The sequence below is a fragment of the Dermochelys coriacea genome, chromosome 12, assembly GCF_009764565.3.
Source record: "Dermochelys coriacea isolate rDerCor1 chromosome 12, rDerCor1.pri.v4, whole genome shotgun sequence".
Lineage (NCBI taxonomy): Eukaryota > Metazoa > Chordata > Testudines > Dermochelyidae > Dermochelys > Dermochelys coriacea.
Window position 1 is genome coordinate 34,503,796 of NC_050079.1, and position 12,937 is coordinate 34,516,732.

The 12,937-nt window shown below is 37.3% G+C and overlaps 1 protein-coding gene across 3 annotated transcripts in view; it reads left to right on the plus strand.

Annotated features, from left to right (window-relative positions):
- Nucleotides 1–12,937, plus strand: part of CDH13 (cadherin 13) — a 781,695-nt gene that overhangs the window by 372,369 nt on the left and 396,389 nt on the right. Inside the window, exon 6 of one of the 3 annotated variants that reach the window (XM_038368678.2) lies at nt 5,788–6,012. The exons of the other annotated variants lie outside the window; for them this stretch is intronic. Within the exon in view, the coding sequence (XP_038224606.1) occupies nt 5,788–5,823 (36 nt within the window). The 3' untranslated portion in view covers nt 5,824–6,012. Of the gene's footprint in view, nt 1–5,787; nt 6,013–12,937 lie in introns of those variants that run through there. 3 annotated transcript variants of the gene reach the window in all.

Sequence of the window (12,937 nt, forward strand, 5' to 3'; positions counted from 1 at the left end):
TAGAGCGCACTAGGGAACATTACAATGAGATGACTCATTACAGTATATACTACTGCAATACATTACGCTTTACAGTATGTACAAAGAAAGCCACGAAGCTGCACACACACACACAAATCTGAAAAATTGCTAAAATAGAACCTTAAAAAATGAAATTAATACTGTGACCCCTGATGTCCTAGCTGTACAGTATTTTATTTTCCATCTTATTTTTATTGGTTTTCATTTACAAACATAATCGTACAATGGTATCAACAGGACGGAATGTACACAGCAATTATTCAAGTATATATTTCAAATACTTGTATTCTGTTTTGACTCCTGTTAAAGTATCCAAATATGAACATGCTGTAGACCTAAACTCAAAAGTTTCTACCTGATAACCCATTCAATGGAAAAAATAAACTACAATAAAACCAAAACAGGAATGAGAGATGGCACAGTATTATTAAAGACGTTTAAAGTGTCAGATCTCCAACAGTGGGAGTCATTAAGAGACCAGGTGGGTGAGGTATTATCTTATACTGAACCAACTTCTGCTGGTGAAAGAGACAAACTTCCAAGCTCCACAGAGCTCTTCTTCTGCTTTGTGATACTCAAAATCTCGTCTCTTTTACCAGCAGAAGTTGGTCCAATAAACAATATTACTTCTCCCACCTTGTGTCTCTTATACCCAGAGCTCAGCACGGCTTAATCAACAACACTGCAAACAATTCAGAAAACCAGCATTTACCTTCTGTAGCAGTTAAATTTGCTGCAGTGTTCATAGTTAAGGGTGGAATTTTAAAAAGCACTCCTTAATCATTGACTTGGATGGGAGCAGAGATAGACTAATGCTGAGCACTTTAGAAATTCTCACTCTTAAATACTGTAAATACTGTGGGCAAGCCAGACACTGTTTTGATGCATATTTCTGGGGGCATATATGTATCAGGGCAGAGTCACATCTCATGTTCTACAGGTGCAGATCTGTGGTACCTTCCCTTCTAATTGGTTTCCACTTGCAATCAGTTAGTTGAAGGTGCAGGTACCCAAACTTGCACCTGCAATCCAAGTGTAGGTGCAAAAATTCAAGTCAATATTTTGCTGGTGCAAGTTGCTTGCCTGAAAATATACTTGTGGAGAATGCTGACTTAGCATGAAATTGCTCCCTGCTCACAGACTGTATGCTCCACTTAAGCCTCAGCTGTATCTGACTTATCCATGGTATTTGCAATATTTTGTACCCTTACAATTAGGATCTACTCTAAGAGCTGAATGTCTGACTTCAGTCACAATCCCTTGCTGCCTTAAGCGGGTTTTTTTCCACCCCATTTTTATTTGGTTTTAGGCAAAGGATTAATGGTATTTTTAAAGGCTGCTGCCTTAATGACCTCGGTCCAATAAACCTTTATTACTGCTTATCTGATTGATTTGTGAGCTGTTTATTGGAATTAGATAAGTGATGGCCAAGTGTGTAAAATCCTACCTAAAATTTTAGTGTCAGTAATGTTTAATTCTGTTAGTCACTAATACATTTGCAAATATCATGGCTTCTCTTGAGAAAATGTCAGTTAAAGTTTGGAGTGACAACAAAGTTCAAAAGCCAATGCAGTGGAAATTTTTTTTTAGTAATCACCGTTTATAGCGTCTACTGGACTATACTGATGAAATCTTTCTTACCAAAGGAAATTCCCAGCAGCTGTTGACATGTTTGCCCCTAACTTACTAAGATTGGGAGGCATTTGGTTGTAAGAATCTGCTCAGAAATAGTGTCTTCGTGTTCTCTGATAGCTTGAAAGGCAGGAAAAACTGCCAGACCTGTTCTGAGCACCACTTGGCATCCGGTAATGAATGTAACAGTTCGAAGAATATTAATTATAACTAAAGATTGACTAAGGAGGTAGAGTTCCAATCTAGATCCACATTAACTTTATGATAGTTATTATGTATTTAATAATAGTTCCCAGACATCCCAGCCAGGACCTGGCATCCCAGATACAAACGCTTTATGAAGGCATGGGCTCTTCCCAACAGTGTTTGCAGTCAGAGTTTGATTTCAAGGTGGAATAGTGGCTAGGAATTTGGTTTGAATTTAATGTCTCGGAGATGTCTCTCATCTCACAAGCTTTTTTGTATCTCAAGTTTGGCATCCAAACTGGATCCAACACACAGCTGACACAGCAGGGACATATTCAGATCTGGGCATTCACACACTTCCTAAATTTGAAGGGGCTCTGTCTGGTTTTGGTCACCTCTATAACATGACAAGCCTTGATATATCTGTTTTGCTTCAATGACGTTTAAGACTAAGTCTCTTTAAAAAAGAAGAAAGATCTTTTGATTTCGGAGGGACGAACCCAGAAGCTCCTTCGTTTCAGGTAAGCATCCATAAATGTGGTTGAGTATCCAAAAATTCCAGAGTTCTTGAGTCTGCAAAAGAGGAATATAATTCTCAGGAAACATCTCTCTCACTAGGTAGTCATACTTTGTGCTGCTTATTAAGGTAAAACAGAACAGCCTTTTTTCATGATAGTAAGGCATATCTAGCATTTGTCCCGTCTGGAACAAAGAAGTGCAGATGTATGAGATAATAATATTGGAAGAATAAGAGGTTTGTGAAGTGTGCCCTCTACTGCATAATGTCTTTATTTCACATTGTTCTAAAGCAAATACAGAAACAAACAATAGGTTGGAGTAAATATTTAATTCCCTGGGTATGTTTTTTCTTCTTAATCAGGTGTATATGTTTTTACAGCACCTCCCACAATTGGTCCACATCTTTATTGGAGTCTTTGGCTGCTGCTACAATACAATAAATAATATTACCAGGGCCTGATAGTTGTTCCCCTTCTGTCTTTTTTATTTATTTACTTATTTTTGCTAAAATTGCAAGTTGAAAACTACTAGTCAAAAATGCCCTTGAATGTATTAATGTAGCAGCAGGCTGTTGAGGTGCCAGCTGTAAATTATGTCATTATGAAAGGAGGAATAACTTGTCCTTTATGTATAGACCTGTTCAGTGCAGTTCAGAACAGTTTTACATACTCAGAATATTGGATCCGGTATGGTATGAGGAATTGCTCTGGTGATCTACAGTCTTCAGACATATGTACATAGACAACCACGGCAGCAGCTGGGGGAGTTTGCTATATTTCTTAACTAGTATTGTAGTTGGTACCTGCACCTTTTGACCCTTGAAAACGTCTGCTGGAACAAGCCTGCCATAAATTATTCACTCCATGGTATTGCCTCTTAATATTTGAATCCTATACAGACAGATATTTAGAACTGTGAAATCATATCTTCTTAGGCCCAAATCGTCTCCTCTGTGCAAAGCTCTAAGTAAAGGGACTTTTGTGCAAGGGAGCTCTGTGTGGGACAGAACCCTTGCTTCCCGATAAACTTTGGACTGAAGGTTATGTCTACACTGAAGCTCGAAGGAAATCCCAGCATGGGTAGATGTACCCGCGCTAGCTCTAACCAGTTAGATGTCACAGTGAGTGGTGGGAGCAGCAGAAGAGGCTAGCTGCCCTACCATGTGGCTAGGGTATTGCACTTTTGGCACCTTGTCCCTCCATCTGCTCACTTTGTAGTGGTTATGCTTCTAGTTTTAGCACTCTTGTTAGATCAGAGCTAGTGTGGGTATGCGTCCTTGAGCTGGAATCTTAACCTTCCAGGTCTAGTGTAGACATATCCTAAGATTCATGGTAGATCAAAACACAACAAAAATCAAGCAAAACAGCCCCACAAGGATAAATTTCTGTGTCCTTAGATTCATCTTGTTCATTTCTCCCCTGCCCCATATTGATGAGAGCAAGTAGCAGCAAGATTAAGTACTTGGTAATCAGCTTAGAAGCAGTATTGATATAAAATTAATGCTATCACAACCCAGAATTCAATCCTGCAAGGTTCCGGGTGCCAACTGTAGCATAATGCCACTATATGTATTTATCAGGAAGTGCAGAGGCAACGGGAAGCTGGTTAGAGAAATCTGGAGATGTAAAGGGCTAGATTCTGATGTCAGTCTGCACAGCCTTGTTGAAGGCAGTTCCTCCTGGTCTACATTTGAGAGCTGCACTGTTGTAACTATTTTGGTTAGGGTGTGAATTTTAACTTCTATAGTTTATGCTAGTTCAAGCCTGGGTGTGGACACAGTTTTACTGGTATAAAAGTATTTTATGCCAGTAAAGCTTATTCTCCTTCCTGCATAGAAATATTTATATTGGAGTAGCACACCTTTATATTAATAAAAAGAAAAGGAGTACTTGTGGCACCTTAGAGACTAACAAATTTATTTGAGCATAAGCTTTCGTGAGCTACAGCTCACTTCATCGGATGCATTCGATAAATACATTTGTTAGTCTCTAAGGTGCCACAAGTACTCCTTTTCTTTTTGCAAATACAGACTAACATGGCTGCTACTCTGAAACCTTCCTATTAATATAATTGAGTCCACACTAGGGAGGCTGTTCCGCTTTAAATATATGGGTGGAGTTGAAGTGACACAACTTTGTAGGGTAGACAAGGTCTGAAGCTAAGCTGATTTTTACCAGGATCTGACCCACAGAAGTTAGGGATCAGAGTAGCAGCCGTGTTAGTCTGTATTCACAAAAAGAAAAGGAGTACTTGTGGCACCTTAGAGACTAACAAATTTATTTGAGCATAAGCTTTCGTGAGCTACAGCTCACTTCATCGGATGCAATGTTAGGGACTTTCTGAGTGAGACCCAGGCTTTATCCATTCCATTGCATATGTAATAGTCAAATTAATGCATTTCACTGAAACTAAGACTCTCTTCTTCTCTGAGAATATTATGCCTGCTCCAAGATTCGGAGCACCCTCCTCTTCCATGGACTGCCCTGGGAGATGAAGGACCTCAGCACTATGTAAGAGGTGCTCACTTCCTTGCCTGATCCTGCATTTTATGACTCGTGTTTCTCTTCCAGTGATTAGTTTTCATCTTCCACAGACATTATCACCAAACCCCATGCTGAAAAGTCCATATAGTAGAGTTAGCTAAATTTCATGTAATATTGCCCTATAGCAACCTAAGAGTGCTCTTTGATTCAATACCCAGTTCTATCTCACTGACAGAAGATAGATTTCATGTCTTTTTTCTCAAGGGGAAGTAATTCAAATAAGCTATCTTTGAATTTGCCTGGCATGTTGAAATATGGATAATTTATTGCAAATATATATTTTTATTGTAAGTTATATAGCTCTTTTCTGGAACCAGAATTTTCAGCTATTCAATCAGTTTATCTAAATATGCTGCCTAAATATATTATCTTCTAACATGTTAATAATCATGTCTAACAACTATGCAAGGAACATTTTTTTCCTCTGGAGTCTTTCTTTTTCTGTTTTTTTCTTTTTGTGTGAACAACGTGGATTTCAAACAGTCTAGTTTTTTCCCCTTTGTGTGACATAAAGCCTGAAATCATCTTCATGTTGCATGTACTATACTAGTTCATGCAATCTAATTATGGCTCAGAATATGTCAGTTGCTTGTAACAGTTATGTATTGTTCACAGCTAATTGAATTTGGATTTAATATTTAATACACTGTTTGAAGTAGTGATAAATAAATGCTTGACATAAGGATTCCACTTTATTTCTGAGCTATCCTTTTACTAACCCCAAAAAAGAGGTAGAATGTCTGTGATGCATGGCCAGAGAGGGTTAAACATCCTGCAGAATAAATAACCTTCAAAAGACATGTGGGGAGATAATGTTTGTGTTTCTTTGTATTTATATATGTATGAGTAGGGTCGACAATGTAATCCACTCTCCCTTTCTATGCAGATCATTCAGAAATCAAAAGAACATCCTAGTATTTAAATGAATTGTAAACATGGGATATCTCTGTATTCATCTCTCTTTGAAATATACTATGAATGGTGGAGGAACAAGCAAATTGCCTTATGTTAATTCTATACCTAAGTACCGATGATGAACCTCCTTCAAAATCATCCTAATTACCTTTTGTTCTCGGAGGAACTCCCAACTTGTCAAAGAGGACATGAAATTGTATAAATGATCCTTGGGCCCTGATTCCGTCATCTCACATCTGCTTAAGGCTGCATACAGGGGAAGCTTAGGCCATAAGGACTGAGAGCCCACTCCTAAACTGGAACACCCTGCAATGACATTGGACTATAACCTATGAACTATTTCTGAAAGAACTCTTTGCAACTACAAAGCTCACCATCTCTGCTATGAATTTGAACCTCATTGAATTGAGTTAATGTCTGTATGTATCTCTTAACTATGCTATCTCTTTTGTTTTTTAATACACTTTAGTTTAGTTAATAAGAATTGGCTTGTATTTGGATAAGATATATTTGGGAGGTAATGTGTCCGATCCTTTGGGATTGGTAGAACCTTTTCTTTTATATGATGAAATAAAATTTTCAGAAATCATCATATTTGACTTAGGTACCTGGATGGAGGCATGAGGCTGGGTCACTTTAAGGGAACTATGTTGTTTGGACTTCTGAGTAACTAGTGAGGTAATAAAGAAGCTGTTTTATGCTGGCTTGGTAAATCTAAGTATTGGAATATCCACCAGCTTTGGGGGAATTGTCTGCCCCATTCTTTGCAGTTCACCCTAATTGAGTGACGACAGCTGGCCCCCACTGGGACACAGTGTCTTATACCTTTCCTTTGTGTGTGTGAATCTTGAACTGGTGAAAGATGCATGCAGACAGCTCTCAGGACCAGAATCCTATGTTTACTCACAAACAGGTTTGGTTTAGGCATCAGACATTCAAGCTTCTCCACTCTGTCTTGTCACTATATTTTAACCTACTTCCTAAGGAGCCAGCTCTATGAATGGGAGGGTCATTCTTCAGGCTCTAGGAAACACTCTGCGTACATTTCCCATACATCTGTGTATGTTCGAAAATTTGTCTCTCCCACAAACAGAAGTTGATCCAATAAAAGATATTACCTCACCCACCCTGTCTCTCAGTGCTCAAATGAAAGATATCAGTATACCACACCCAGCTTCTGAACCCCTCTCTGACATGCATAATAAAAATAAAGGGAAAGGTAACCACCTTTCTGTATACTAGGGCTATAAAATCCCTCCTGGCCAGAGGTAAAACCCTTTCACCTGTTAAGGGTTAAGAAGCTAAGATAACCTCGCTGGCACCTGACCAAAATGACCAATGAGGAGACGATACTTTCAAATAGGGAGGGGGAAAAAACAAAGGGTCTGTCTGTCTGTGTGATGCTTTTGCTGGGAACAGATCAGGAATGCAGCCTTACAACTCTTAGTAAGTAATCTAGCTAGAAATGAATTAGATTTCCTTTTGTTTAATGGCTGGTAAAATAAGATGTGCTGAATGGAATGTATATTCCTGTTTTTGTGTCTTTTTTGTAACTTAAGGTTTTGCCTAGAGGGATTCTCTATGTTTTGAATCTGATTACCCTGTAAGGTATTTACCATCCTGATTTTACAGAGGTGATTCTTTTACCTTTTCTTTAATTAAAATTCTTCTTTTAAGAACCTGATTGATTTTTCATTGTTGTTAAGATCCAAGGGTTTGGGTCTGTGTTCACCTGTACAAATTGGTGAGGATTTTTATCAAGCCTTCCCCAGGAAAGGGGGTTTAGGGCTTGGGGAGATATTTTGGGGGAAGACGTCTCCAAGTGGGCTCTTTCCCTGTTCTTTGTTTATCACACTTGGTGGTGGCAGCATAGGGTTCAAGGACAAGGCAAAGTTTGTACCTTGGGGAAATTTTTAACCTAAGCTGGTAAGAATAAAGTTTAGGGGGTCTTTCATGCAGGTCCCCACATCTGTACCCTAGAGTTCAGAGTGGGGAAGGAACCTTGACACATGCATGAATAATAATTTCTGTTTGCTTGGATGAAATTTCAAAAGAAAAATATCAATTTTTTCTGCTCTTTTCCCCTACCCCACCAAAATCTTTTAGCTAGTTGTTCTTCAGTTTGTAAAAGCAGTTTCCCTTCATGCTGTACTTCTGACCTTGTAGATTGCTGTATTAATTTATAGAAAAAAGCTTTCCTAAAGATCCAGAAATGATAGCCCCAAATTCCCCAAGTCAGCACTTGTTTTAATTACATCCTAAAATATCCTATCAAATGTACAGCTATGATCTGATTGCTATAAACCCATGTGAACGATCCTCATTAAGCAATAGATCTTTCAAGCTGTCCTTGATTATTACTTGCAGTACCTTCTCCACTGCTCAAGTCAAGGTCTGAGACATCTGGTGTTAACCTTTTAAAATTAACATATCTTCAGCTCTGTAGTAACTCTCCGTGTAGCTGAAGAGATTTTAAGAATATCTGCTAAGGGTTCCCTTATCTCTTCTGTTGTTCCTATCAAAATTCTGGAAAGAATTCCATCCGGTCAAACATCCGACAACCTAGTTTTGTAATCACTTGTTTTGCAGGGACTTGATTTCCATTAATATTTCTTCAACCTCCCCTGTGAAATACATGGCCCTTATCCTAAACTGAGGCAATGAATTTATTAAATTTTTGGGTCAATAAATTACTTTTTTCAGCTCCTGTGGGCCCTACTGTCTCCTTGACTGACCTCTAGTTCCTTATGTACTTGAAGAAATTCAGAATACCAGTCTTATCCTCTTATGCGATCTTCCTTTCATTCTCCACTTCTTCTTCTTCTTCTTCTTCTTCTTATTTTTGCACTTTCTTAACTTCATTTTCTATCTTTTCTACTTCTCTGGTCATCCTTGATGTGTTTTATGTCATTTGTAGATATTTTTCCTACTCTCACTCTCTGTTTCCCTATTCAGCCATGCTATCTTGTTTCATGCCTTTTATAAACTGCACTGCTGGAGGCATTCGTCACCCTTATGTGAACATAAACTTGTCCTTAAACACTTTCCTTAGCTACTGTTTCGTCCTTTGTCTGGATTGTTTTACTCTGTTTAAATAAACATACCTTATAGTTCCCATACTCTTTCAAATATTGTTTGTTTACATTCAAAGTATTTATTATTCTCCTCCTTGGCATCACTTTAGTGCTACGTAAATACTGAAGTAGAATGGTTAGATACTTTTGTCTAGCTTTGCAACAATCACATTCTGTGTTACTGAATCTAAACCAAGAATTGCCCTGTTTGCATATCAATCTCCCCCTACAGCCCTTTAGAAAAAACCCTGAAATTTGAATTAATTTTTTACTTTTAATTTAGCCCTGTCACCGGAGCATAATTTCTATTTATTCTCATGCGTCATCAACAGATTTGTTAACTATCTCTATTCTGCATAGCAGTATGAGCTCTGCAGTGCTACCAGGAGTTAAATGTAGGAACAAATACATGTTTGTGAAACAAGTGACAGACCTGGCTCTGAACACACACACAGGGGAGATACATCGAGGAAGAAGGTGCTCTGTTCGCGTATTCCCTTTTCACAATACAACTGCAGTTCCTGTGTTTAGCTCCCTGGGTATCTCAGCTGCTGCTACTGTCCTTTCTGACTTCTCCTTTCCCCTGTAATGTCTGCCCTAACTGCAACGCAACAATATCCTCACTGTCTACACTCCTGTTCGGATGGGCTGTAGCACATATATTTGTATGTGCTGCCTGTTTTTATCTGCTACTTCCTGATTTCTAATTTTTAAAAAGATCATTTTAAATCCCAGCAAATGCAAATAGGTTTTTTCCTAACTTAGGAGTGATGCTTGTTTGGCCAAATATTTTAAATTCCACTTGAATCTGTCTTTCTACTCTAGTTAAATAGAAATCATGTCTCTCTTCTCAGCAGCATCAAATCCATGATGCATTGTCACCACTTTATAGTTACTACACTCTCCAGTTGCTTTGGAGGACATCCCAGTCACATTGAATTCATGCATTGTAGCTCGAGTCTATGCCTCATTGGCCATCCCAACTATTGAAAACATGTAAGTCCCTCACCCCCAAAAAGTCTGAGATTTTTTTTTTAATTTGCCTTCTCAGTTTTGAGCTTCTAGGATTTTCAGTCTCTTCTCTTCAGTTATTATGCTAGAAACTTACTTTTTCAAATGAGATTCTCACATATTACAGGACTGCAGTAGCTGGGGTTTTAAGAAAAAACAGGTAATATGAAATTTATGGTAAAATTGCAAGAGTTGGCAACAGTACCTGTGGCAATGGGAGCTGTGAGAACTTTTTGCATTTTCACTTCACAAATCTTTCATAGTGAAAACAATTATGAAAAGGAATTATTCTTGTCCACTGTAAAACCTTTCTTTCTTTCTTTCTCAGAATATGTGAACAAATCAGAGAGAGAGAGTGTGTCAGGGTGGCTACCGCTATAAATATGCAAAAAGCCTGGTATAGAGACAACTCATATAGTACCACAGATACTTTTGGTGGAGTCACTTTGTTCATATTTCCAGGACAGAAGCCTTGCTGTATTTGAAGGTGTTTGTTGTGATTTATCTTGGCCATTATTGATTTTTCCCCCTTTTATATTAGAGTCATGCTCTTCAAAACCATAATCACACTCTTCAAAACCAGGCAATTATGTCTGGTGAGACTGCTTTTCTTCCAGTAACTCATTAATGAGAAACTTTCAGCAATCAAGAGGTGGGAGTTTATCTTAGAATTTTCGGCGGATAGCGTTCCTGGTGCTTAGACTCATAGAAGGGGATTTTTCTTTGTAAGAACTGTGCCTAGTATATGTTTTCTTTTGGGCTAACCAAGGAGATGTAGAAGAGTGGGACAGATCCTTGCAGCTGTCACCAGTGCTCCTTGTGGTGGAGATATGAACTAATTAAGTCAAGTGAGGTACCATGGCATGGGCAAAATCTTGGGACCCTATCAAAGTCAATGGCAGTTTTTACTTCACTGTGACTGATTTCATCCTATAAGTACATCTTTTGTACTGGTTTCTCTCATATATAAATACACAGAAGAGTTTGTGGCCATTGCCAAGTGAAGGATCATGGTTTGAGAGAGATTTAGGAATCTAGAATACTCTGATTCTTTTCCCAGAACTTGGACAGCTCACTTACTGCATATATCAGCTTCCAGAGGATAGTTCTCAACATAGATAGCTTGCATTATTTTCAAAATATTTGTTAAATAAAGTTTTGGAGACTGTAGACATAAGCAGAGCCTGTTAGAAGTTCTACTCAACTCATCTTTATGGCTAACCATGAAGGCTGTCATAAAAAAGTCCATCTGGGATTGAGGGACTTTGAAATAGAGAATGAATATGAGATCTGGGGGAATACTGAAAAACTGACCATAAATTGGGCTCTTCCATCTGAAGATATATATAATGAAAGAGAGAGAAAGAGGTGGATATTTTTCTGGTCTTTGCCTACAAAGCCTAGGTCTTCCACAGTGTATATTTGGATTGCTACCAACACAGCACCCACTTGTAAATTTCTACCTTTCCTTATAATATGGGGAACAAAAAAAGGAATATACTTATATTGTGTTATGAACACTGCAAAAATCACAACTTTCCTCTGAGGTTTGTAATTAGTGTATTATTTTTACATAGCTGTAATTCAAATGTCTTTGGGATGCACCATATTTGTATCATGATACACCTGTTAATATACTGTACCATATAGAACTTGATTCCAGTCTTAGCTGACACCTAAATAGAAAAAAAAGTTGTTTTTTTTTGCTTAGATGTGAGTGACTAGATTTACATATACATAATTGAAATGAATTATAGGTTACTGTTTTTTTTATTTGCAAGTGTTTACACTTATGAAGAGTTTTCCTTTAAACATATTTTCCTACTAGTTTTATAGATTTGGGTTGGTTTTCTTGAAGAGTACTCTGCTACTTATAGCTGTTTTGAAAAATGAAAAAACAAAATTTAAAAAATTGTTTTGCTGGTTTCAGAACGAGTGATGTTTTTAAAATTTTGTTTTTTTCATTTTGTCTCCTATTTTACTCTCTTTTCTCTGTTTTTCCACAAAATAAGGAAAAAATAAAAAGAGGAAGATAAATCAGTGGTGGGATGGAAAAATGATAAACAAAAAATAATTTTTCATCTAAAAACCATATTTTGAAAAAAATGAAAATTTTCAATTACATGAGAAGTCCATGTATTGACAAAACTAAAATCATTTGAAAAACATTAACCAGCTCTACAGATACTTTATTTTCTTTTCTATTTTTTGTTTATTATCATTATTGATAAAATAGTTGGAATGGAAAGATCTCAGTCTATTCTCTCATACCCATTATGGGTGAAATCTGGCTCCATTTCAGTCTATAGGAATTTTGGCATTGACTGGAATGAGGTCTGGTTTTCACCCAACATTCCTAAAGGTAGTAAACTGAAGAGCAAAAAGATTTAAGATCTAAATCCTGCAACGTTTAATCCCATCAAATGGAGTTTTACCTTAATAAAGAGTGCAATATTGGTGTCTCAGTTAGAAATTTATAGCTTCCAACAGAGCCTTAGAGGAAAAGCAACAATTTCAGTAGTAGACCACTCTGAGTTACATTTAACTTCAAGTTTTTAGAAGTGAAACAATTTGTACACTACATTTGCTGTTCTCTGGAGGTGTATGTCTAATGGCAATGACCTTATTGATGCATGGAACTGCTATACATTGAACCAGTAAATTAAGTAGCAATATATTGTGTAGATAGACTTTAGAAGCCAGCAAGCTGATAACCCAAACATGTAATTTAATAGTCATTCATCATTACAGAATAGAGTTGTGGCAATACATAACCAGAAAAAAAATGTAACTGCAGTTGTAACCTTTAATAAATTAACAGTACATCAATGTGAAAAATGCACTGTGATTCAAATTAAAAATTAATACTGAATGTTAACATTGAACTGTAAAAGATGCAAATATCACTTAATAATACTAATATTGAATACTTGAGTTCCTGTATAAACTATGGCTTACACCTTTTTGCAAATGAAGTATAGAGAATATAGTCTATTAAGGGAAAAAAGCTAAAGAACTAAGATATTCAAGGACATG